This window comes from Nycticebus coucang, chromosome 3, assembly GCF_027406575.1.
Source record: "Nycticebus coucang isolate mNycCou1 chromosome 3, mNycCou1.pri, whole genome shotgun sequence".
In the NCBI taxonomy this organism is placed as follows: Eukaryota; Metazoa; Chordata; class Mammalia; order Primates; family Lorisidae; genus Nycticebus; species Nycticebus coucang.
Genome location: NC_069782.1, coordinates 51,111,502 through 51,135,879, shown reverse-complemented (window position 1 = coordinate 51,135,879; position 24,378 = coordinate 51,111,502). Strand labels below are relative to the sequence as shown.

General features: G+C 39.5%; 2 protein-coding genes across 2 annotated transcripts in view; one reads left to right on the top strand and one right to left on the bottom strand.

The window, feature by feature from the left end:
• Nucleotides 1–1,960, bottom strand: part of ZFC3H1 (zinc finger C3H1-type containing) — a 58,788-nt gene extending 56,828 nt beyond the window's left edge. The window contains exon 1 of the mRNA XM_053586668.1: nucleotides 1,002–1,960. Coding sequence (XP_053442643.1) covers nucleotides 1,002–1,878 — 877 coding nt within the window. The 5' untranslated portion in view covers nucleotides 1,879–1,960. The remainder of the gene's footprint in view (nucleotides 1–1,001) is intronic.
• A 37-nt stretch (nucleotides 1,961–1,997) lies between these two features.
• Nucleotides 1,998–24,271, top strand: THAP2 (THAP domain containing 2). Its single transcript, XM_053586673.1, has 3 exons — nucleotides 1,998–2,519; nucleotides 16,927–17,122; nucleotides 19,884–24,271. Exons 1-3 carry the CDS (start codon nucleotides 2,449–2,451, stop codon nucleotides 20,235–20,237), a joined length of 621 nt encoding a protein of 206 aa, XP_053442648.1. The 5' UTR covers nucleotides 1,998–2,448; the 3' UTR covers nucleotides 20,238–24,271.
• The last annotated feature ends 107 nt before the right edge of the window (nucleotides 24,272–24,378 follow it).

Sequence of the window (24,378 nt, the reverse complement as noted above, 5' to 3'; positions counted from 1 at the left end):
AAGTGTCATTATACGTAAATTTTTTATCTGATGAATGTATGAAAAATCACTGCACTATGGGAACTAGTGACGAAAGTCCTTAAACAATTTTTATACAGTTATTTATTGTAGAATAAGTCAATACATCCATTATAAAACAAGAAATCTTCAGAGGACTGATTCTTCAGTTTAAATCCTGGGTAAACGCAATAATATTAAAAATAGCTGTGAATAAGGTTAGAGATAGTAAAAATTGGGTATTTTGCAATTTTCCTTTTCAACTTGTCCATAATCTCCACCCTCCCATATACACTTGCCCGCTCTAATATGTTAAATTAAAAATGACAAATTTATCTTTCTCCCTCTGGCCTACATTTAGTCAGCACTAAGAATCACACGCTGTTTAAGTGAACACAGGACATAGAAACGTTGAGGTAAATCTTTCCAAAATGATAAATGAATTACAAAGCTGTGAATTAACAGAGCTGACAAAGACAGTTTTTTTCCCCTCCCATTTTAAATGGTAGCAATGAAAAGAAAAATTAAGAAAGATAAAAAGAGAAGCACAGAAACAGGATTATGCAGAATGAAACTTTTCAATATTCAATGTCAAAGTGCAATTTGATAAAGAAGCATACTCCCCAAACTGTTTATGTCTATTTTTCCTCCAACAATCTAAGTCAATTTAACCTAAAATACAAAGTTTCTGTACCAAGAAAAAAACGCTAATCAAACTTGGAACTTCTGACGCACTACTACAAATCAGATTTGACTGTCTCAGATACTACCAGCTTAGCTTTAACACGTTCGTGTTAAAAAGCAACATACCCAATAAATAATCAAGGAAACAACGCTATAGTGTGACACAAACAACAACTTCCTTTAAGAATACTGACACAAGGGACAAATAAGCGGTTCTGATGGTTCGGAAAAGTTAACACCCATCTCGCAGACCTAGTAATGACGCTAAAGGGAACTGGAGTAAGTGACACACCCAGGGCAGACCGCCACGTTAAGGATACAGCTCTTCCGAAGTGGAGAAGGCTCCCGCCAGCTCTGACTGCTGCTGAATCCGGATCCCGCTCCTCCACCCAGAGGAGGTCTGCACCCCGGCTTGCCTCCTCGCTCACCCACTCCTCGCCCCCGACTCCAGCGACTCCCACCCCGGTAAGGCCTGCCTCGAAAGCGGAAACGGTCCAACGCGATGTGGCTCCGCTCCCAGAAAGACGGTCGGGGACTGCTTTCGGCCAGTGAGCTCGAAGGCATCCGCACCGAGGGCGGGTGAGACCGGAACGGTTCTTTGGGTCGGTAGCTGCTGTGTCCCCTGAGGTGGCCCCGCTCCGACGTGTGCCGAGAGCGTGAGAAATTCCTCAGCTGCTGCTGAGAAGAGGACGATGACGAGGAAGAGCCACCGCCTCCGCCGGATCCACCGCCCCGGGCCGAGTGAAGAGGCCTTCGCCTGGGATACGGTAACAGCCCGCCGCCGCTGCTGCTGCTGCTGCTCCGGCTCCGTGCCTGGCTGTTATTATCGTCGTCACTGATTTCCCCATCTTCGAGCTCTCCTTCTTCCTTCGGCGAGAGGCCACTGGGAACCGGGGCCGGAGTCTCTGCGGTCGCCATCCGGGAGCAGCGCCTTCCACACAACCTTAGCCCTCTGTCCGGGGATCCGCCCGACAATTGCCGTCCTCTTCTGCGCCCTTTTCTAACGGACCCGGCTGGTGCGGCCTTACCTACTCGGACGCCTAGCGGGCTCTGCGCCCCAACTTCCCCGCACCCCAGCGCCTTCTCGCCGGACCGTCGCAACCCAGTTCCCTTTCCTAGCGCCTCCTTGCTCCCCCGCGATCGGGGCTCTTCCGCCTCGCGAGAAAGGGGATCTGGAAGCGGCTGTCCCCGAGACATCACTTCCTGTGACACGCAGGAAACGAGTCTCCCAATTTACGCGATAATAATTAATGATAACGCGATGCTCACTGGGATTTGTAGTCTTTAGTTTCTCCTCGGGTCAGCGTTTGCAACCTACAGGTCCCAGCCACCCGAAGCTGTAACAGCTGGCTGCGCTAGAGAGTGGGCGGGACTGCTCTTAGCCGCAGCCTTGAGAGAGTTTTATAGTAACCGGAGGGGAAAACACCTCTGCCTTTTATTGCTCCGAGGACCTCTGTCAAAGCGACGCGGTAGACCTACTCTTTTGGTGGTAGGGGTAGACCGGGTGTGTCCGCCATGTTGGTGAAGTCAAACCAAGGCGACTAGAACTCCAGGACGGTCAGCTTTGCTGGCTCGAGTCCGCCATATTAATAAAAAGGAAGGTTGACCCTCCCTCGCCTCCGCCCTCCCCGCCCCACACACACCTTTTTCCCACCCGAGACTTAAGCTGTCTGGGCTAAGGCACGCCTGCCTCGATTGTCCAGCGCTTGCCGGAAAGAAGCTTAGCTGCACAGGCTTAGGACGGCGCCGAATGAGGGGCAAAGGGAAATGCCAACCAATTGCGCTGCGGCGGGCTGTGCCACTACCTACAACAAACACATTAACATCAGCTTCCACAGGTAACCTGGGCAGGGGCGGGCTGGCGGAACCCGGAGCGCCTGTTCTGGGCATCGTTTGTGTGGAAGAGGATTCTCCTTATTCCAATAACTTTCTCGGCTGGTAGCAGGGAAGCATCACTTTTGCCTTTGTGTTTCTCAAATCTGTCCAGTTTTTCTCTCCTTTCGGGTAAGCTTCACTCTAAAAGAAATCCAAGTACTGATTACTCCTCAGCCACAAGAGCGTACCATAGATTTCTGGTTGGTTGGTTGGTTTTGTTTTTTGTTTTTTTAAGACAGTGTCACTTTGTCGCCCTTGGTACATTGTCGTGGCATCACTGCTCAGAGCAACCTCAAACTCTTGGGCTCAAGCCATTCTCTTGCCTCAGCCTCCCACCTGTAGCAGGGACTACAGGTGCCCACCACAAAGCCCGACTATTTTTAAAGACGAAATCTTGCTCTGGCTCAGGCTGGTCTTGAACCTGTGATGTCAGGCAATCCACCCGTCTCGGCCTCCCAAGTGCTGGGATTACAGGCGTGAGCCACCGCGCTAGCCCCGTACCATGAATTCTACTCTTTTACTTCTATTTAGTACGTGTTGGGCGGGGTCTTGGCAAGAAAGATGTCGTAAGGGAGAGAGCGATCTTCTGTTCAAGGTAGCTATTGTCTGGAAACCTGATGTGTTCTCGTTAAATTTGGGAAATTCTTATAAGCCAGAGGGACATGGGAAGCTTTTAGATTTCTAATAGTCTCACAGAGTAACTGCGGAGGAATTGAGCCATCTTTAATAGCCATGGAATTAAGCGATATTAATGAAAGTGCAAAAGATAAGCTTTTGTTCTTACATGTACTAGAACTGAGTAATAAAAAGAAACTGGGTTTTATTTTTCCTTCATTTGCTGGAAGAATGATCTAAATTGTTTGGTTCTGTCAAATCAGACCTCTCCAGAGCACTTTGAACACTCCCTATAAAATAACAGGTACCCAGTAAATGTTTACCTTCTCTGCAAGTGCATGCCTAATAGCTGAAAAAAAGAAGCATTAAGAAGTTAAGCGAAAACAGTTCTGATTTAATATACCTCATACCTCTGCTCTTAGAATGCAGAAAATGACATCCTTGAGCTTTTTCCCTACTTATTACTAAATATACCCCCTTTATTAAAAGCTACCACTTAAAATCTTTTTTCTTTTCTTTTTTTTGTTTGAGACAGTCTCAAGCTGTTGCCGGATAGAGGGCTGTGGCTCACAGCATCCTCCAACTTGGGGTCTCACTTTTGCTCAGGGTGGTCTCAAACTCATGAGCTTAAGCAATCCCCCTGCCTCTGCTTCCCAGAGTGCTAGGATTACAGGCATGAGCCACTGCGCCTGGTCCACTTAAAATCTTTGTAATGTTTCTGTTTTTAAATTTACTTTATGCCAATGCTATATACTGGTTTTATTCATTCATCCATCAGATGACCAAGTTCATAATTGCCTGACTTTGTACTAAGAATCCAGTAAGGGGGAAGGACATAAATAATTACAGTTGAATGCCACAGAAGAGACATTCACAGAGACTTCTTAGCCTGAGAAAGTCAAAGGACACTTCTCAAAGGATGTGATGTTTCAGAGGAGACTGAAGGATGACATAAATTTAGTCCTTTATGCTACTTAACTATTTTCTGTTTTACCCTAAAAGTCCTCGAGAGCCTTTGGGGGGAGGGAGTTAAAAAGAATGGCACCATTAGATTTGCATATTAAAAAGTCCTCTGGCTGCCATGTGGAAAACTACTTGTAGCTTACAGTGCTGGTCAAGAGAGATGAGCTTGAAGAGAAAGGAGCTTGCTACAGAATGTTAATATACCTACCGTTTCCTTCACAAAAAAAACTCCTGGTACAGTGTCAACTAAGTTAAACATTGTATTTTAGCCAGCTGTACTTCTAACCAGCACTGGTTTAAGGGAAGTGAAAATTGATAGAGAAAAACTAGTTAGGAAGCTGTAGTAAAATAAGATGAGCCCACCCAGTATCTCATGCTAGGGTAGTATTTGACGGTAGGGATGGCAAGAAAGGGACAGATTTGAGAAATGTTGGAGGAAAAGCTAATGAATTTAGTAATCTGATTTGGAAGAGTCTAAGAGAGGGAGGACTCAGGGCACCAATAATGTGTAAGAGATGGATAGTACATACCATTTGCCTGTTATGAAATTAAAATTTTGGTGTATAATCTCAGAAATTTAAGTCTTAAACCAGCATTGATTATAATAAAAAGGCATTCCTATTTCATAAATACAAACCATATTTGATCAATTCCTCTTCTCCTAGGACATTAGATTTCTTTATTTCTGTGTACAAGTTATGTTGCCTAAACTTACTGTCTCTATTTTTCTTACCTGTTACTCAGTTCACTCTAAGTCTCCCAGTAGTCTGAAAAGTGCTCTTGCTGACATGACTTTTATGTCTCTGTACATTCATTTTTCATGGTGTGCAATAATTTCTTCTTTGAAATACTCTCTACTTACAAATTATTTGACACAAAGTTTGTATCTTACTTCTGTGGCTTATCATCAATCTCCTCTGCTGGCCCTTCTTCCCAGCCCCTAACTCAGGTCTTCATACTCTTATCAAAATAATTTCGACTATTCTTGTGGCCTCAGTTAACATCTACTTGTTGATACCTCTCAAATCAACATCTCCCATCTGTGTCTCTCTAATAAGTTCCAGAATTATAAGCCAAGTGGCTACTCATTATTTCCCTGGTCCCAGTTGCCCAAATTCAGTATCTGTATTCATGAATTGACCTTCCTCTGGGCCCAGGCATACTCCACTTCTTGTATTATCTTTCTCAGTAAATGGAAACACCATCTACCCAGAAACCTGGAAGTCTTCCTGCCTTGACTTATCATCATTATTACCTCTTGATTAGATTATTACTACAGGCTCCTAACTGGTTCACAGCTTCCTTTGATGTATTCCTAGCCACTCTCCTATAAAATCAATGGTGTGTTGCTGAATATTTAGCAACTGACTGCCTAGGGAGGGGTAAAGCTCTAATTTGTAGTGTTTCCCCAATCTCCCTGATAAAAATACTCCTACAACAGCTAGTTCAAGCCAATATGACATCACTGATCCTGGAATTGGGAAGAGATGTGGTACCCCTCATTACAATATAGTATTTCCACCACACAGATGCAACAGACATAACTTTAAGAGTTTAAATAACAGTGAAAAAATTAGGAAATTCAGGGGTTTTTAGTATTTATTATCTTTGGTTTTAATTGCAAATTTATATATAATTTTTTTAATAGTGGTTATGCTTATCAACCAGCTCTCACAATTTAGCTCTTTAATAGCTTACTAATTGCCGAGCAGGGTGCCACATGCCTTGTAATCCTAGCAATCTGAGAGGCCAAGGCGGGTAGATTGCCTGAGTTTACAGGTTTGAGACCAGCCTGAGCCAGAGTGAGACCTTGTCTTTAAAAATAGTGGGTGTTGCAGTGGCCACCTGTGGTCCCAACTACTTGGGAGACTGAGGCAAGAGAATCACTTGAGCCCAAGATTTTGAGGTTGCTGTGAGCTATGACACTACAGCACGCCATCACAGATGACAAAGTGAGACTCCGTGTCCAAAAAAATAGCTTAATAATGCCATTTTGGATCAAGTTCACAGTTAGTCCTTGACTTAAAATGCCCTCCAGCATCATTTCATGTCACTTCATTCTTCCCTATCTTCAAAATACTTTTTCTTTTCTTTTTGAGACAGAGTCTCACTCAGTCATCCTGGGTAGAGTGCCATGGCATCATCATAGTTCACAACAACCTCAAACTCTTGAGCTCAAGAGATCCTCTTGCCTCAACCTCTTGAGTAGCTGGGACTTAGGTGCCACCCACAATGCCTGGCTAGTGATTCTATTTTTAGTAAAGACAGGGTCTCCCTCTTGCTCAGGATGATCTCCAAGTCCTGAGCAAGAGGGAGCTCAGGTAGGCCACCTGCCTCAGCCTCCTAGAGTGCTGGGATCACAGGTATGAGCCACGGCAACCAGCCAATCTCAAAATATTCTTAACATAGGTTAAGTAATCTATCATAGGTTAATTTATTGTTAAATAAAGCAGAACTTAAGCTATGGGCTACATCTTTCACCCTTTAAATATGCTGAGAAAAATCAGAAAAAACATCCAAAACATGATTAAGGTTACTACTATACAAAAACATTACACCAAAATCAAATATAAAATGTATTATTATTCTATTTCAGCACAGATAATCTAAAGAGTATTTACTAATGCTAAATTAAGCCTATTCATTCATTCGCTGATTGACTCAGAAAAGTTCATTGAATGTGTAATAAGTACTATGCTAGATACTATGCTGGATCCTGGGATAAAGTATTGAAAAACATAGCTCCTACCCTGGATAACTTAACAGTCTAGCAAAGGAGACAGAAAAGTAAACAGAATACAGTGATACAGTGACTTGAGACAAGGTTTCCCTCTTGCTCAGGCTGGTCTCCAAGTCCTGAGCTTAAGCAGGACACCTGCCTACAATGATTACAGCAACATTAGACTCAATCTTTTATTGTGGAAAACTTCCTTAATGAGGAGGGATTCCTCAACAATCTTAAAGTTCTGGTTCAGTCTGAGGCACTGACTTCATGAATAAAGAGCTAGTTTTTTAAAGTTCTCTAAAAAAGAATTAAGGGTCAGGTGCAGTAGCTCACACCTATAATCCTAGCACCAAAATTATCATTGGGTTTCTTTGTAGTTTCAATCAATAATTATCTTTAGCCAGGCATTCTGCAAGAATTAAGGAGCTGAAAAATAATAGCAGTCTTCATATATCTGAAAAGTCTTAATACAAAAGATAATGCGGTGATAGTACTTACTTGTTCAAAGTCTTTATTGAGCACGAGCAGAAATGTGCTTCACTAAGCTTCATTTTTAGCTTAGGCTTTAGGAAACATTTCCAAAGCATTAAATATTGGAACAAAGATTTTTGAAATAAGAATAGAGGTGAGGGCTAGGCAGAAAAAAATAAGTTCTTTATCAGGAAATCTATATTTTCTAATCTATATTTCTAAATAGAATTAGAAAAAGCCACACATATAGAAACATATGAACTGTAGGCTCGGCACTTGTAGCACCGTGGTTACAGCGCCAGCCACATACACCAAGGATGCAGGTTCGAACCCAGCCTGGGCCAGATAAACAATAATGACAACTGCAACAACAACAACAACAAAAATAGCAGGGTGTTGTGGCAGGTGTCTGTAGTCCCAGCTAGTGGGAAGGCTGAGGCAAGAGAATCACTTAAGCCCAAGAGTTGGAGGTTGCTGTGACGCCAAGGCACTCTACCAAGGGCGACATAGTGAGATTCTGTCTCAAAAAAAAAAAAAAAACACAGAAAAGAAAAGAAACATGAACATGAACTGTGGAGACATATAAACGCTAACACCTTCAGCTCAGGATGTATTTGAGGTTGAGGGGTGGAAACTGGAGGGTGCTGACTGTAAATTTGGACTGTCATGTCTTTGTGCCCTTCATTGCTATAATATGAACAAACGTAGTGTACATGATATACTCAAAGCTGTTACCCAATGCAGTGTTGTTTGAGTGCTTCTCAACCACATGATCTTCTAACTTAAATTTTATGGGTTTTTTTTTTAAACACTACTTAGTTCATAATTAATATGAAAAAACTAAGGTAGTCAAACTAGAGAAGAATTGAACTTTACATGTCGATGTTAATTCTTTTTTTTTTTTTGACTTTTATTTTATGTTCAATCATAGCTGTGTATATTAGTGTAATCAAGGGGTACAATGTGATGGTTTCATATACAATCTGAAATATTCTCATCAAACTGTTCAACGTAGCCTTCATGGCATTTTCTTAGTTATTGTATGTAGACATTTGTATTCTTCCTTTAGTAAGTTTCGCCTGTACCCATTCTAACATGCACTGTAGGTATGGCCCCACTCATTACACTCCCTCCCCCATAACCTCCCCCATCCCTTCCCCTTCCTTGGCCCTTTCCTCATAGTCTTGTGCTATACTTGGGTTATAGCCTTCATGTGAAAGCTATACTTTAGCTTCATAGTAGGGCTGAGTACATTGGATACTTTTCTTCCATTCCTGAGATACTTTGCTAAGAAGAATATGTTCCAGCTCCTTCCATGTAAACATGAAAGAGGTAAAGTCTCCATCTTTCTTTAAGGCTGCATAATATTCCATGGTATACATGTACCACAATTTGCTAGTCCATTCGTGGGTCGATGGGCACTTGGGCTTCTTCCATGACTTAGCAATTATGAATTGGGTTGCAATAAACATTCTGGTACAGATGTCTTTGTTATATTGTGATTTTTGGTCTTCTGGGTATAAACCTAGTAAAGGAATTATACGATCGAATGGCAGGTCTATTTTTAGGTCTCTATTCTCCAAACATCCTTCCAGGAGGAACGTATTAGTGTGCATTCCCACCAGCAGTGTAGAAGTGTGCTCTTTTCTCCACATCCGCGCCAACATCTCTGGTTTTGGGATTTTGTTATGTGGGCTACTCTTACTGGGGTTAGGTGATATCTCACAGTAGTTTTGATTTGCATTTCTCTGATGATTAAGGATGATGAGTTTTTTTTCATGTGTTTGTAGATACTGCGTCTGTCTTCTTTAGAGAAGTTTCTCTTCAAGTCCCTTGCCCACCCTGAGATGGGATCACTTGTTCTTTTCTTGCTAATAAGTTTGAGTTCTCTGTGGATTCTGGTTATTAGACCTTTATAGGAGGTATAACCTGCAAATATTTTCTCCCAGTCTGAGGGCTGTCTGCTTGCTTTACTTACTATGTTCTTGGCTGTGCAGAAGCTTTTTAGTTTGATCAGGTCCCAGTAGTGTATTTTTGATACTGCTTTAGTTGCCTGGGAAGTCCTCCTCATAAAATATTCTCCCAGGCCGATTCCTTCAAGAGTTTTCCCTGCACTTTCATCAAGTATTTTTATAGTTTCATGTCTTAAGTTTAAATCTTTTATCCAGTGAGAGTCTATCTTAGTTAATGGTGAAAGGTGGGTCCAGTTTTAATCATCTACAGGTTGCCAGCCAGTTCACCCAGCACCATTTGTTAAATGGGGAATCTTTTCCCCACTGACTTATCAAAGATCAAATAACGGTAAGTAGCTGGATTCATCTATTGGTTCTCTATTCTGTTTCAGACATCTATTTCTCTGTTTTTGTGCCAATACCATGCTGTTTTGATCACTATTGATTTGTAATACAGTCACAGGTCTGGGAGCATGGTTCCTCCTTCTGTGTTTCTATTGCTGAGTAATGTTTTGGCTATTCGAGGTTTTTTCTGATTCCATATAAAATGAAGTATTATTTTTTCAAGATCTTTAAAATATGACAATGGAGCATTAATAAGAATTGCATTAAAATTATATATTGCTTTGGTTAGTATAGACATTTTAACAATGTTGATTCTTCGCAGCCATGAGCATGGTATGTTTTTCCATTTGTTAACATCTTCAGCTATTTCCTTTCTTAAAGTTTCATAGTTCTCTTTGTAGAGGTCTTTCACGTCCTTTGTTAGGTATACTCCCAAATATTTCATCTTCTTTGGCACTACTGTGAAAGGAATGGAGTCCTTGACTGTTTTTTCGGTTTGGTTATTGTTGGTATATATAAAGGCTACAGATTTATGGGTGTTGATTTTGTAGCCTGAAACACTGCTGTATTCCTTGATCACTTATAAAAATTTTGTAGTAGAATCCCTAGTGTTTTCCAGATATATGATCATATCATCTGTGAAGAGGGAATGTTTGATATCTTCTGACCCTATGTGGATACCCTTGATCGCCTTTTCTTCCCTAATTGCAATGGCTAAAACTTCCATTACAATGTTAAAGAGCAATGGAGACAATGGGCAAACTTGCCTGGTTCCTGATCTAACTGGAAATGATTTCAATTTAACTCCATTCAATACGATATTGGCTGTGGGTTTGCTGTAGGTGGCCTCTATTAGTTTAAGAAATGTCCCTTCTATACCAATTTTCTTAAGTGTTCTGATCATGAAGGGATGCTGGATATTATCAAAAGCTTTTTCTGCATCACTTGAAAGAATCATATGGTCCTTATTTTTTAGTTTGTTTATCTACCAAATTACATTTATAGATTTACGTATATTGAACAGCCTTGGGACCCTGGGATAAATCCCACTTGGTCATGGTGTATAGTTTTTTTGATGTGTTGTTGGATTATGTTTGTTAGGATCTTATTGCATATTTTAGCATCAATATTCATTAGTGATATTGGTCTATAATTTTCTTTTCTTGTTGGGTCTTGTCCTGGTTTGGGGATCAAGGTGATGTTTGCTTCGTAGAATGTGTTGGGTAATATTCCTTCTTTTTCTATATTTTTGAAGAGGTTTAGTAATATAGGTACTAGTTCTTCTTTAAAGGTTTGATAGAATTCTGACGTAAAGCCATCTGGTCCTGGGCTTTTCTTTTTAGGGAGATTTTGTATAGTTGATGCTATTTCAGAACTTAATATAGGCCTGTTCAACATTTCCACTTCATTCTGGCTAAGTCTTGATAGGTGGCGTACTTCCAGGTATTGGTTGATTTCTTGCAGATTTTCATATTTCTGAGAGTAGAGTTTCTTGTAGTATTCATTAAGGATTTTTTGAATTTCTGACTTGTCTGTTGTTATTTCATCGTTACCATTTCTGATTGATGAAATTAGAGATTTTACTCTTTTTTTCCTGGTTAGGTTGGCCAAAGGTTTATCTATTTTATTGATCTTTTCAAAAAACCAACTTGTGGATTTATTGATCTGTTGTATAATTCTTTTGTTTTCAATTTCATTTAATTCTGCTCTGATTTTGGTTATTTCTTTTCTTCTGCTGGGTTTGGGGTTGGAGTGTTCTTCCTTCTCCAGTTGTTTGAGATGTCCCATTAAGTTATTAAATTCCTCTCTTTCCGTTTTCTTGAGGAAGGCCTGCATTGCTATAAATTTCCCTCTTAGGACTGCCTTTGCAATATCCCAGAGGTTCTGATAATTCGTGTTCATTGTTGTTTTGTTCCAAAAATTTGGTGATTTCCTTCTTAATCTCGTCTATAACCCATCTATCCTTCAGCATAATGTTGTTTAGCTTCCATGTTTTTGTATGGGTATTCAGGTTCCTGTTGTTATTGAGTTCAACTTTTATTCCATGATGGTCTGAGAAGATGCAAGTAATAATTTATATTTTTTTTAATTTGCTGAGGTTAGATTTGTGGCCTAGGATGTGGTTGATTTTGGAGTATGTTCTATGGGCTGATGAGAAGAATGTGTATTCAGTTTTGTTGGGATGAAATGTTCTGTAGATGTCTGTTAAGTCCAGATGTTGAATGGTTAAGTTTCAATCTAAAATTTCTTTGGTTAGCTTCTTTTTGGAGGATCTATCCAGCACTGCTAAAGGGGTGTTAAAATCTCCAACTACTATGAAACTGAATGAAATCAAGTTGCTCATGTCTGTTAGACTTTCTCTTATAAATTGAGCTGCGTTCTGGTTGGGTGCATAAATATTAATAATTGAAATCTCATTATGAGTATTACCTTTAACAAATATGAAGTGTCTATCCTTATCCTTCCTTATTTCGGTTTAAAGCCTATTGCATCTGCAAATAGGATTGCAACGCCTGTTTTTTCCTGCTTTCCATTTGCCTGGAGTACAGATGACCATACCTTCACCTTGAGTCTATATTTGTCTTTTAATGTAAGATGTGATTCTTGTATGCAGCAGATATCTGGCTTGAGTTTTTGTATCCAGTCAACCAACCTGTGCCTCTTTAGAGGACAATTTTAATCATTCACATTAATTGAGAGTATTGATAAGCCTTTCAAAGTCCGGTGGGCATTTTTAATCCTTTTGCGACTGTGGAAGTTGGAATTTGGTCAAAATTGTCTGGGTGGGTTTACTTTTGTGGTGGAGGATTACGCTGGTATTTATGGAGGATAAGTCTGAGAATATCCTGGAGAGCTGGTTTAGTTATGGCAAATTTCTTCAACATGTGAATGTCATTGAAGTATTTAATTTTTCCGTCATAAATGAAAGTCAGTTTAGCTGGGTACAGGATCCTGGGTTTAATGTTATTTTGCTTTAGGAGATTAAAAGTCGATGATCATCCTCTTCTAGCTTGAAAGGTTTCAGCAGAGAGAACTGCAGTTATTCTCATATTCTTGCCCTTGAACATGATGGTTTTCTCTCTTCTGGATGCTTTCAGAATTTTTTCCTTCATATTAACTTTAGTGAAATTGATTATGATGTGTCTGGGGGATGTCTTATTTGGGTTCAGTCATGCTGGAGTTCTGAAACTGCTATCTGAATTTCAGAATCTCTTGGCATGTCTGGAAAGTTCTTCATAATGTCATGGAGAAAAGACTCTGTGCCTTGTGAAGCCACTTCCTCGCTTTTCGGGGATCCCTATAAGACGAATATTGATTTTCTTCTAATTATCCCAGAGCTCTCTGAGAGATTGATCTGTTTTTGCCCTCCATTTCTTTTCCTCTTTGAGAGTTTGGGAGCGTTGGAAAGCTTTGTCTTCAATGTCAGAAATCCTTTCTTCTGCTTGCTCCATTCTGTTACTGAGGGATTCTACTGTGTTTCTCAGATCTTTGAGTGCTGCAACTTCTTGTCTCAATGTGTCAAAATCTTTGGTCATTTTGTCTTTGAATTTGTTGAATTCTTGAGATATCTTTTGGGTTACTGCTTGGAATTCTAATTTGATCCTTTTTGCTGTCCAGATTCTGAATTCGATTTCTGACATCTCCACTATTTGTTTGTGCATCGGATCTTGTGCTGTGTCTGCTCCATTGACCCTTGGGGGAGTAGATCTACTCTGATTATTCATATTGCCAGAGTTTTTCTGTTGATTTCACCTCATGATTGTTTTTCACCATTGCCTCTGGCCGTCCTCAGAGTTGGGGAGGTGTCTCTGTAAGATTAGACCCCAGCGGGATCACTCTATTGTTGCTGGATCTTTGTAGGGAGTGACCCTGTGTAGTTCCCCTGGGGCTGTCCCAGCCAGGGAGTTCTGGTTGTGGAAGCTGCTCTGGAGTGTGACACACCTGGATCCAGCAACAGGGCGGGAGGTGGTGCGCATGGTTCTGGGAGGGCCTGGCATCCAGTGACTTTGGCACAGAGAGCCCAAGGCTCCAGCTGTCTCTGGCCAGGAGAAGGGCTCTGCACAGAGGCAGGGAGGGCTCCACAGGGCACACGGCTACCAGAATCCCTGGCCAGATGAGCAGGCTGGAGTGGAGGCAGGGTGGGTACAGGAGGGAGGAGCAGAGTTGCACGGCTCCCACAGTTCCTGGTCAGGGAATACAGAGTCCCAGCGGGTGCAGGTCAGGGATCGCAGCGCAGCTCTTACGGAGGTCCGGGAGGCACCAAGCCCAAGAGTTTGAGGTTGCTACGAGCTGTGACGTCACCGCACTCTACCCGGGGCAATAGCCCAAGGCTCCAGTGTGCCAAAACTGGTCTCACTCTGCTTCTGAGGGTTAAGACTGTAAGGCAGCTCAGTCCCTGCCTTTAATCTGCTCAGACACTAGGTTACTAGCTCCCACCCAATCCTTGCTTTACAACCCTGAGGGCAGATCTTGCCGGGGCAGTTCTCTCACAATGGCTCCCTGCGGCGCACAGCCGAACACTGTTAGCTCCGTCCAGCTCAGCGGCTCAGTATTGGACCCTAGGAAATGCCCAGAGTTCTCTGCACTCTGCTCAAGCTCTCCCCAAGGCAGTTCAACTGAGTGCCAAGTTCAAAAACACCGAAACAGTTCACAGGTAAGGCCTTTCTGGTTTGCAGTCTCACTGCTGCTTGTACTTACGGCTTGCTGGCAGGATTAGGTCGATCGAACACACTTGCCAGTTTTCCACTGGTTTTGTCCCCCTCCTGGGATCCAGAAGTCCCTTGCTGACTCCCTGTATCCTCAAAGGGATGATTATAGGCAGATCCCACCAGCCAGAGATACCTGGAATCTTATTTCCCCAGACTCACCATGCCCGATTGCAGGGAAGCTATTACTTGGCCGCCATCTTGCTCCTCAATGTTGATTCTTATGTTTCCAAGTTGCCAGTAAAATTTTTGAGATAGCCCCTTACATTTGTTTCTTCCTTAACAGGCATATATACTGGGTGCATATTAGTATACAGTTGACCCTTGAATAACATGGGAGTATGGGTACCAACTCTTCCCAACCACATAGTTCAAAATCCACATGTAACTTTTGACTCCCCCCAAACTTTACTAATAGCCCACTGTTGACCAGAAGCTTTATCAAGAAACAGTCAACACATATTATATATGTTGTATGTATTATACACAATGTTCTTTCAATAGAGAAAAGAAAATATTAAAATCATAAGGAAGAGAAAATATATTTACTGTTCATTAAGTGAATCACCATTAAGAACTTTATCCTCATCATCTTCATGTTGAGTAGACCAAAGAAGTGGGAGAGGAGTTGGTCTTGCTGTCTCAAGGGTGACCGAGATGGAAGAGGTAGGAGAGATGGGAGGGGAGGCCCAAGAAGTAGGCACAGTTGTGTAACTTTATGGAAACACAACCTAATTTCTGTCTGACCTTTGCTTTTCCTTTCTCTAAAAATGTTTGTATACCATACCAATCCTTCTTCCCCATTTGCTTTAGTTTCAGTACCTCTATCATAGAAGGGCCCATGCCATAAAAGAAGTCAAAAGCAGTCTTGAGTAACTGACTCCTTCTGCCAGATTGTGTAAGTGTCGATTTGTTTTCTAGCACTGGTTCAGAAAAATCCATCTCCATTAAATCATCTTCTGTTAATTCCTGTGGTGTAGTATCTGTTAGCTCTTGAATTTCTTCACAATCTATCTTGGGGCGGTGCCTATGGCTCAGTGAGTAGGGTGCCAGCCCCACATACTGAGGGTGGCAGGTTTGATCCCAGCCCCGAGCAAACTGCAAAACACAATCTGTATCTTGAAACCCATCATCCCCCCCACACACACACCTGTTTTGCCACGTCCACAATCAATTTCATGATTTCCTTGATTCACTGTCATAAATCCCATGAAGTCCTGCATAACTTCACAGATAAACTTCTCCAGAAGGATTTTATAATTTGGGGCTTGTTTTTCAGCACTCTGTGACGATGATAAGGTCTTCAGTGGTATAGTCGTTTTAGACTTTGGTGATGTTCTGTCTTCTCTCCCATAGCATTGACAGTCCTTTCCATAGTACCATGTGTAGTGAGCTTTAAAGGTCCTTATGAATCTCTGCTCTGAGGCCGAATTAGAGACATTGTATTTGGGGACAAGTAGATCACGTCAAGGCCTTTGGTGTTGAACTCATGGGGTAGCCAAGGGCATTGCCCAATAGTGAAAGAACTTTAAAAGGCAGTCCCCTACTGGCAAGGTACTTCCTGACTTCATGATAAAGAAAGCATCAAAGGGAACCAATCCAGAAAAAGGATTCTCATTGCCCTATCCTTGTACAACCAAAAGATGGGCAGCTAGTGTTTATCTAAAATACCACAAAGCATTTTATCTTTTTATAATCTTTCCCCTATATCAAGTGAGAGTTGATTTCTTAAAAATATATGCGGTTTAACTACATGGAATAATACAGTAAATTATTAATCTAAATATTCTCTATTTGTATTATTTTAGCCAGGCACTATGCCAAGTGTCAAATAGATGAAAAGATCCGATACTCTCGGTAGAGTGCAGTTGCATCACAGCTCACAGCAACCTCCAGCTCTTGGGTTAGGGTGATTCTTTTGCCTCAGCCTTCTAAGTAGCCGAGACTATAGGTTCCCACCACAACACCTGGCTATTTTTGTAGTTACCACTGCTAAAAGCTGGCCGGGGCCAGGTTCAACCCACCACCCTCCATATATGGGGCTGGCACCCTACCCACTGAGCCGCAGGCACTGCCCTCATCTTTTATTTCACTAGACTTTTATTGAAATTTATTAAATTATAAAATAATGTGCTTTAAGATTCACAGTGATGGAACACAGAGGAAGGAGTACCAAATCTGCCTAGGCTTTCCTTGATAAATTTAATCTTTAGATATCTGATTTGTCTTGATCATGTATACCAGCAACAGAGCAAAACATTGTGAAATTACTCCTGCCTATAATGGTTCTACATAAACTTGTCTACATCATTTTAGTCATGTTTTACTGCACTGCCCATGTTAAGAACTAGGTTAAGGAAGAAATATCCCTTTTTAAAAGCTCAGAAAAATCACTGAAGTCAGTTTCTTTTTTTTTTATAATTTATAAAAATTACCATGAATTGGCATCTTGTTCCTGTGTCTGGATACAGTAAGTTTATATTTTTTTATGTAAATGGAAAACACTTTATTGCCTCTTAAATTTCTTTTAATCATTTAGGTGCAACCAGAATGTGAGAGCTAGAAACTGAGTTGACTTTTTTTTTTTTTAAAGGTTTCCTTTGGATCCTAAAAGAAGAAAAGAATGGGTTCGCCTGGTTAGACGCAAAAATTTCGTGCCAGGAAAACACACTTTTCTTTGTTCAAAGCACTTTGAAGCCTCCTGTTTTGACCTAACAGGACAAACTCGACGACTTAAAATGGATGCTGTTCCAACCATTTTTGATTTTTGTACCCATATAAAGTCAATGGTAGGTAATGTTACTCTCCTTTTTTCAACCATTTGTTAGAACCCATTCTTTTTTGTTTATATTGTGAAGCAATTTAGGATATACTGAAATTCATACATAGTGATCTGCCTCAAGAAAGTTAGACTCTTGTGCAGTAAAGGTGCAGGCTAGAATAGAACTCAGGTCTCTTGACTCCCAACATTCCTTCTCCAATCCAGATTGTTTTATTATATTGGAATTTTAATCACTACCAGTTATTAATAACTGGACCACTGGTAAAACTAAGAAAACATATGAATAATGAAACTTCCATCATTGCCCTGCTCTGATTTTAAAATGACACACAATAATGTGTGCTAAGTGTTTTAAGGACAGCACACCCGGAGTTACACCAAAGGATGTCAATTTAGAGGGAAAAAGCACCACAGAAAACTTGATAGAGCTCAGACATTTAGGCTGAGCTTGAAGACTTAGGTGTTTGTTATATAGGAGAGCGTTCCTGAGTTTGCACATAACAATTGCAATTGCCTAGTGTGAATGAAAGCCAGTGAGTTGAGGGGTGAGTGGGAAATAATCAGATGTTAGTAAGTGATATTGAAAAGGAAAGAGGGAATTAAGGTATAAGATGAATGAATTAAAACCATGTTTTATCTCGTTAGGAAAGATCTGATTAGATAGGAAAACCTAACTGAGAAAGATAGGATCACCAAAAGGCAAAAGGGGGTAGAATGAACACAAATGAACAGTTTGGCTTTGAAAAGGAAGACAGATGTATTTTCCTCTGGAGGAGGAAAAATCACTACTTCTGTTATCTGTGACAGTTAAAATTATAAACATACATGAGTCACTATCTGAGAATAGAGATTGTGGTAAACTAATTACCATAGATGTTGAAAAGCTTCATGAGGGCAGGAACTTTGTCCTTTTCACTTCTGAATCCTCAGCAGGTCAGATAGTGGCTCAAACATAGTATGCACTCAGATACAATATGTACTCAACTTTAATACATGAGAATCTTCATAGTCAACCACCTCCTTTTAATTTTCACAGACCGGACATACATCTCGTGTACGTATCAGTACGGTAGGCCCAGTTCCTTATGTTGACCACCTCCGTATGTTAACCAGTGTGTTACAGTCCCTTGGGAGATCCACTTACAGAGGTTCTACTATGTATCTTTATTTTTGATATTTTGATCATTTATTCATTCAAGAAATACTACTAAACTTTACATTATGCCAGCATCTATGTTATTGTTGTTGCAGTTTTCTTTGGCCAGGGCTGGGTTTGAACCCACCACCCTCGGTATATGGGACCGGCACCCTACTCCCTGAGCCACAGGTGCCGCCCAGCATGTATGTTAGATGCTAAGGATATAAAATCCGATGAGTCCCTGCTAATTTCCTAGCAGAGGGACCAGTTCTGTTTCATGAGAACAGAAACTGTATTTGTTTTAATTGTTCATTGCTGTGTCCCCAGGAATTCATAGGATGTGTTCCAATAAGTGCTTATTTAATGAGTTAAAGACACAAATTTATAAGGATATGATATAATCTGGGAACTATAAATAGTTAGTATTGCTGGAATGGTGAATGGCAGAATAGAGTGAGATTCTAAATAGTGTAGTATGCCACATAAGGAATTTTTTTTCTAGGCCAGGCACGGTGGCTCATGCCTGTAATCCCAGCACTGTGGGAGACTGAGGCAGGTGGATTGCCTGAGCTCAGGAGTTCGAGACCAACCTGAGCAAGAGCAAGACCCTGTCTCTAAAAATAGCCAGGCATTGTGGTGGGTGCCTGTAGTCCCAGCTATGTGGGAGGCTGAGGCAAGAGGATCACTTGGGCCCAGGGGTTTGAGGTTGCTGTGAGCTGTGATGCCATAGCACTCTACCAAGGGCAACAAAAGCGAGACTGTCTCAAAATAAAAGAAAAAAAAGAAGAATTTTTTTCTTTTAGATAATGGATAGGCAAAGAGGAATTTAGCCAGAAAAGAAATGTCAAAAATGCTGGAAAAATTATTCTGGTGGCAAAATATGGATAAATGAGGATCAAAATGAGGTAGCTTAATGAAAAATAACATGGTCAAGCCAGATATGACACAGGCCTGTTGTAGATGGTGGCATGAAGAGACCAGAGGATTCATTATAGAAATATTTAGGAGGTAGAATTAATAGGACTTGATGACTATTTGAATGAAACAGGTAAAGAAAAAACGGCTTCTTAGGTTTCTGATTTGGGCAGAAAGTTCCTAGCCAGATTTTAAATACTCGAAGATATACAATTAGTAGGTGAATCTATTTAGAAGCTTGATACTTAAGTATTTGTTTCTGTGGTTCCTTCCATTTTTATTAAGTAGGACCCTGAGTCTGAAATATTCATCAAATTGAGAAAATAGTATTTAAAAGTAGAATCAAATTACTCGTAGATAGTAAACAAAATGTCTAACTACACTGTAAATTGACTATAGTAGGTACACTGCAGAGCATTTTTAAAGTCTCAGTAGAATCGTATTCAATAATTTAGGGGAGACCTTGGAGGTCCTTTGTCTATTTTCAAATCAGTATTTGAATCTCTTTGGGGAGAGGACAAAACAAAATCAATGACTAGAGTTAATTCAACCAGTTCAGAAACTTAATCCATGTTTACGTAAGATGGGCTGCCACTGTTTCCTATCAAATGTTTAATTGATTCTTAAGAATTGTTTACTATTACCCCAAACTGGACAGTATGTATTTGTGATATTTTGTAATTTATGTTCAACCCTCTAATTTTATTCGGCTCAGAAACTCAAGTCAAGGAATCTTTTGAAGAAAACCAACAGTTGCACTCCACCTGGACCATCTAATTTAAAACCAAACATTAGTAGTCATCAAGTCTTACTTGAACACAGTTATGCCTTTAGGAATCCTATGGAAGCAAAAAAGAGGATAATTAAACTAGAAAAAGAAATAGCAAGCTTAAGAAGAAAAATGAAAACTTGCCTACAAAAAGAACGCAGAGCAACTCAAAGATGGATCAAAGCCACATGCTTAGTGAAGAATTTAGAAGTAAATAACATATTGCCTAAGGGCACATCAGAACACATTTTACCAACCGCCTTAAGTAATCTTCCTTTGGAAGATTTTCAAGATTCTTGAACAAGATCCACAAGATAAAACATTACAAAGTCTCTAAATCTGAAACAGACCAAGAGTACCTTTATTTAAGTTGAGCTTGCATATAATTTAATGCCCATTTTTTATTCTTTTCAAAGATATTTATGGCAATTATGCCAAAATTCAGTATTTAATAAAGTTTTACTTGAAGTAATGTTATTACTGTATTTTAACTTACGAAGACTTGATTATAAAATAATAGGCAAGTTTATGAAATTTTTATTTGAAAATGAATGGAAGTGCCTTACATGAAAATTACGTACTTGGAAATTTTTGTAGGAAATTGTATGTTTGCAAGGTGTTTTTGTTTTTGTCTTTTTAAACAACCATTAAAGAACAGCTAATGACAAATAATATGTTTAATTTATATTAAAAAAGAATTTTTCCTCTGTACCAAAGTTGGGATATTACATTCTAAATAAGATGCTATAAGTAGGAGTTAAACATAATTAAATGTGGGCTTAAAACTACTGATTTTTGTATTAAATTATTATCGGCACTGTGATTTAAAATTTTACAGCAGTGGTTCTTAACCTGTGGGTTTCAACCCACAGGAACTGTATTAAAGGGCCGTGGCATTTGGAAGGTTGAGAACCACTGTTTTATAGTAAAAAACCTGAGGTACAGGGCACATTTTTTAATTTACATTTTATGTTTTTCGTCAGTAAAAGTGAGCATATTTGGCCTCCCTCATAAAAATATTAGATTTTAAAATTAGATTGTAAAATATTTTGAAAACAGTATTTTTTTTTTTTTTTTGAGACAGAGTCACTATGTTGCCCTTGGTAGAGTGCTGTAATATCACAGCTCACAGCAACCTCCAACTCTTGGGCTTAAGCAATTCTCCTGCCTCAGCCTCCCAAGTAGCTTGGACTACAGGAGCCCACCACAACACCTGGCTATTTTTGTTGTTCTTCTTGTCATTGTTTAGCAGGTCTGGCCGGGTTTGAACCTGCCAGCTCCAGTGTATGTGGCTGGCGCCCCAACCACTGAGCTACAGGCGCTGAGCCAACAGTATTTTTGAATGTGAAGTACTCTTGAGTCATCCAAACTAGATTAAGGCCTCAAGTACCTCAAGCTACTAATAGTGGTCTGGTAGCTAATGTTATATTCACTTTCCAAGAAAATACATGCTGAAATGATACAAAAGGCAGACTCTAACTTTTACCTTAATTAAGCAAATAGATACATACTACACTTTTTCTCATACTAAGAATATTACATTTCCAAGCCCAAAATTGGTGCTCCCATGTGTGTTGATACCAAAATTCTTAAGCTTTTCTTTTCAACTACTTTCCAAATATATTGAATACCTCAGAAATAGCATATCAGTATAGCAAGCTTTTTTCCTCTCTCTTCATAAACATACAGTAAAATGTAATCACAGAAAAGTACTTAACAAGTATCTTCACAAATTATCAGTTAAATGTAATCAGTTTATCTTACTCATAGGCTTGCTTTTTATGTCCTTTCTTAGTAGGGAAGTGAAATGTAGTTCTCTGTAAAGATACGTGTACATCAGTGGTAAAGCCATGCAAATGCTCATTATTTCATAAAATAGAAGATTAGAACTATTCCTATGGTTGTCATTTGAACAATTCAAATGTTTGCTTTATTCCACCAAATATTTAATAGGCACTTTTTCCTTCATACAGTTTTAGTCAAATCATGTAAATACTTATTAATATATGGTCAAGTTATTTAACCCTAATTCAAGTTTGTGATACAAACATATGAAAGCATATATCTAGTCATAAACTGGTGTAAATCTTTTCTATAAAGTAATGACTATGAATAAAATCTTTTTTCCCATCTTTTGGATTGCTTTTATTTTATTTTATTTTATTTTTTTAGAGACAGAGTCTCACTCTGTTGCCCTCAGTAGAGTGCTCTAGCTTCACAGCTCACAGCAACCTCCAGCTCTTGGGCTTAGGCAATTCTCTTGCCTCAGCCTCCTGAGTAGCTGGGACTACAGGCACCTGCCAGGATTGCTTTTATTTTAAGTAACATTTGCTTGGATCCTACCTACCATCTATTAGCAGTCTCTTTTAATAAGGAATATCTCCCAAGCAAATGCAAAGGTAGGAAAAGTCTCTTAATTCCCATGAGGTACTTACAACGAATATTTATGAAAATCCAAACCTTACTAGTCATTTTATCTTTATCCTAACTATTGGATGTAGTTCCTTGGAATTGTCATTACATGTTTTTGTTTTTTCCCTAATACAGTGTCAAATACCTTTTCACTAGTATATAATCATCAACGAACATCTACTGACCATATCTACTTTATAACTGAGAATAAGTTCAGCAAATAATCATTTGGAAAAAACCTATTTTTCCAAGCACAGACTCTGATGTGTTCATCCTCCCACTCCAAATACAAAACACTAATTAATGCAGCCAGGTTCCCATCTTCAATAATATCTTGATCTCTTAATATAACATTAAAAATTAGAAAAATAAGGCCTGTAATCCTAGCTCTCTGGGAGGCCAAGGCAGATATATTGCTTGAGCTCAGGAGTTCGAGACCAGCCTGAACAAGAGCAAGGCCCTGTCTCTACTAAAAATAGAAAAACTAACAGGGCATTGTGGCAGGTGCCTATAGTCCCAGCTACTAGGGAGGGTGAGGCAAGAGGATGGCTTGAGCCCAAAAGTTTGAGGTTGCTATGAGCTATGACGCCACAGTACTCCACCCAGGGCAACAGAAAAAAAAATTTTTAGAAAAAACATAAAATGCAGCAAGCTTGGCATGTTTACATCATCTTCATTACTATTTGACAGTATAGAATAAACTACCACTTAATAATGTGAGAATAAATGTTTGTGTTTTCTGTGTCATTTTCATGTTATTGTCCTGATAACAGGCTCCAAACTCCTCATGTATCAAATTGTTTTAGTAACAGGCATTTGTCTGTCTTAAAACTAGCTTCCTTCACAGTGAAAGAACTAAAAGGAATCTCTTTAACATCCTGTTTCAGTTGATAGATTTTCTATCGCTCTGACCATAAAACCAATCAAAATTGTAACACAGACCCTCTATTTAAGCATTGTGTCAGCTGGACACTGAACTCAACAGAGAGCCAGCTGAAGGCTAGGTATTTGGTATTAGATGAATATAACCTGATTTTTTTGTCCTTACATTGTTCAATCTTCTGAGAGAAACAAATAGTGAATGATAAAGTATGATAAACACTATAAAAGAAATAGGTACAAGTGCTTTTTCGGTAAATGCTATTGAGCTGGAATTCAATGAGAACTATAAACTTTAGGCCTTTTTGTAATCAAATGCATTTCTTTTTAAAGAAAACATTCTTATAATGACTTACCAAAGACATTCGTGTTTGACATGAAATACAGTATTATTTTTAATGAGCTGAAAGACATATTTACCCTTTGAAATGAACACTGAACAAATTTGTGGTTAATGGCATCTTTGTTGAAAGGAAAATATAGCTATAAATAAAATGCTTCATTAAAGCCAAGTACTAGAGTTTATTTGAAATTTGACATTTTATACAAAATAATAAACTCTTTTAACACAGATGTTTAAAGTAATTTAACTCTGAGTCTTACAAGGAAAGTACTTCGGCACGCATTCATTCTCTTGCTTTTTCCTTACAAAGATATTGTTTATTAAGTGGTATTATCTCTGTTTTACACCTGAGGAAATCTTTGTTAGTGTAATTTATTCAGTCGGGCGTTTACTCTGTACCGACCTGCACAAAGGATAGACATAACTGTTACCTAAACCAAACACACGTTTTCTGCCTCCAGATTCCCTCAACTCTCATGTTACTACCCTCTGGTTCACATATGAATGTTATTAAAATAGGATAAATCATGTATGTAAAACAATGACAGTAAGATAAAAATTTATATATACAGTAGTCTACAAGAATATGGTTGATCTGGGTGGCGCCTGTGGCTAAAGGAGTAGGGCGCCAGTCTCATATGCCAGAGGTGGAGGGTTCAAACCCAGCACTGGCCAAAAACCACAAAAAAAAAAAAGAGAATATGGTTGATCTTTTCTAGGTAAACTTTATAATGTTGGTATTTTATCTCATTTTTAATGTTAGAATACAGGTCAATTTTAATTTTCATATGATAAAATTCTTCATCT

Coding starts and splice junctions, on each gene's coding strand:
- THAP2 (XM_053586673.1), top strand. CDS start 2,449: ATGCCAACCAATTGCGCTGCGGCGGGCTGTGCCACTACCTACAACAAA. Junction 2,520..16,926: donor ATTAACATCAGCTTCCACAG/GTAACCTGGGCA, acceptor TTTTTTTTAAAG/GTTTCCTTTGGATCCTAAAA. Junction 17,123..19,883: donor GTACCCATATAAAGTCAATG/GTAGGTAATGTT, acceptor TATTCGGCTCAG/AAACTCAAGTCAAGGAATCT.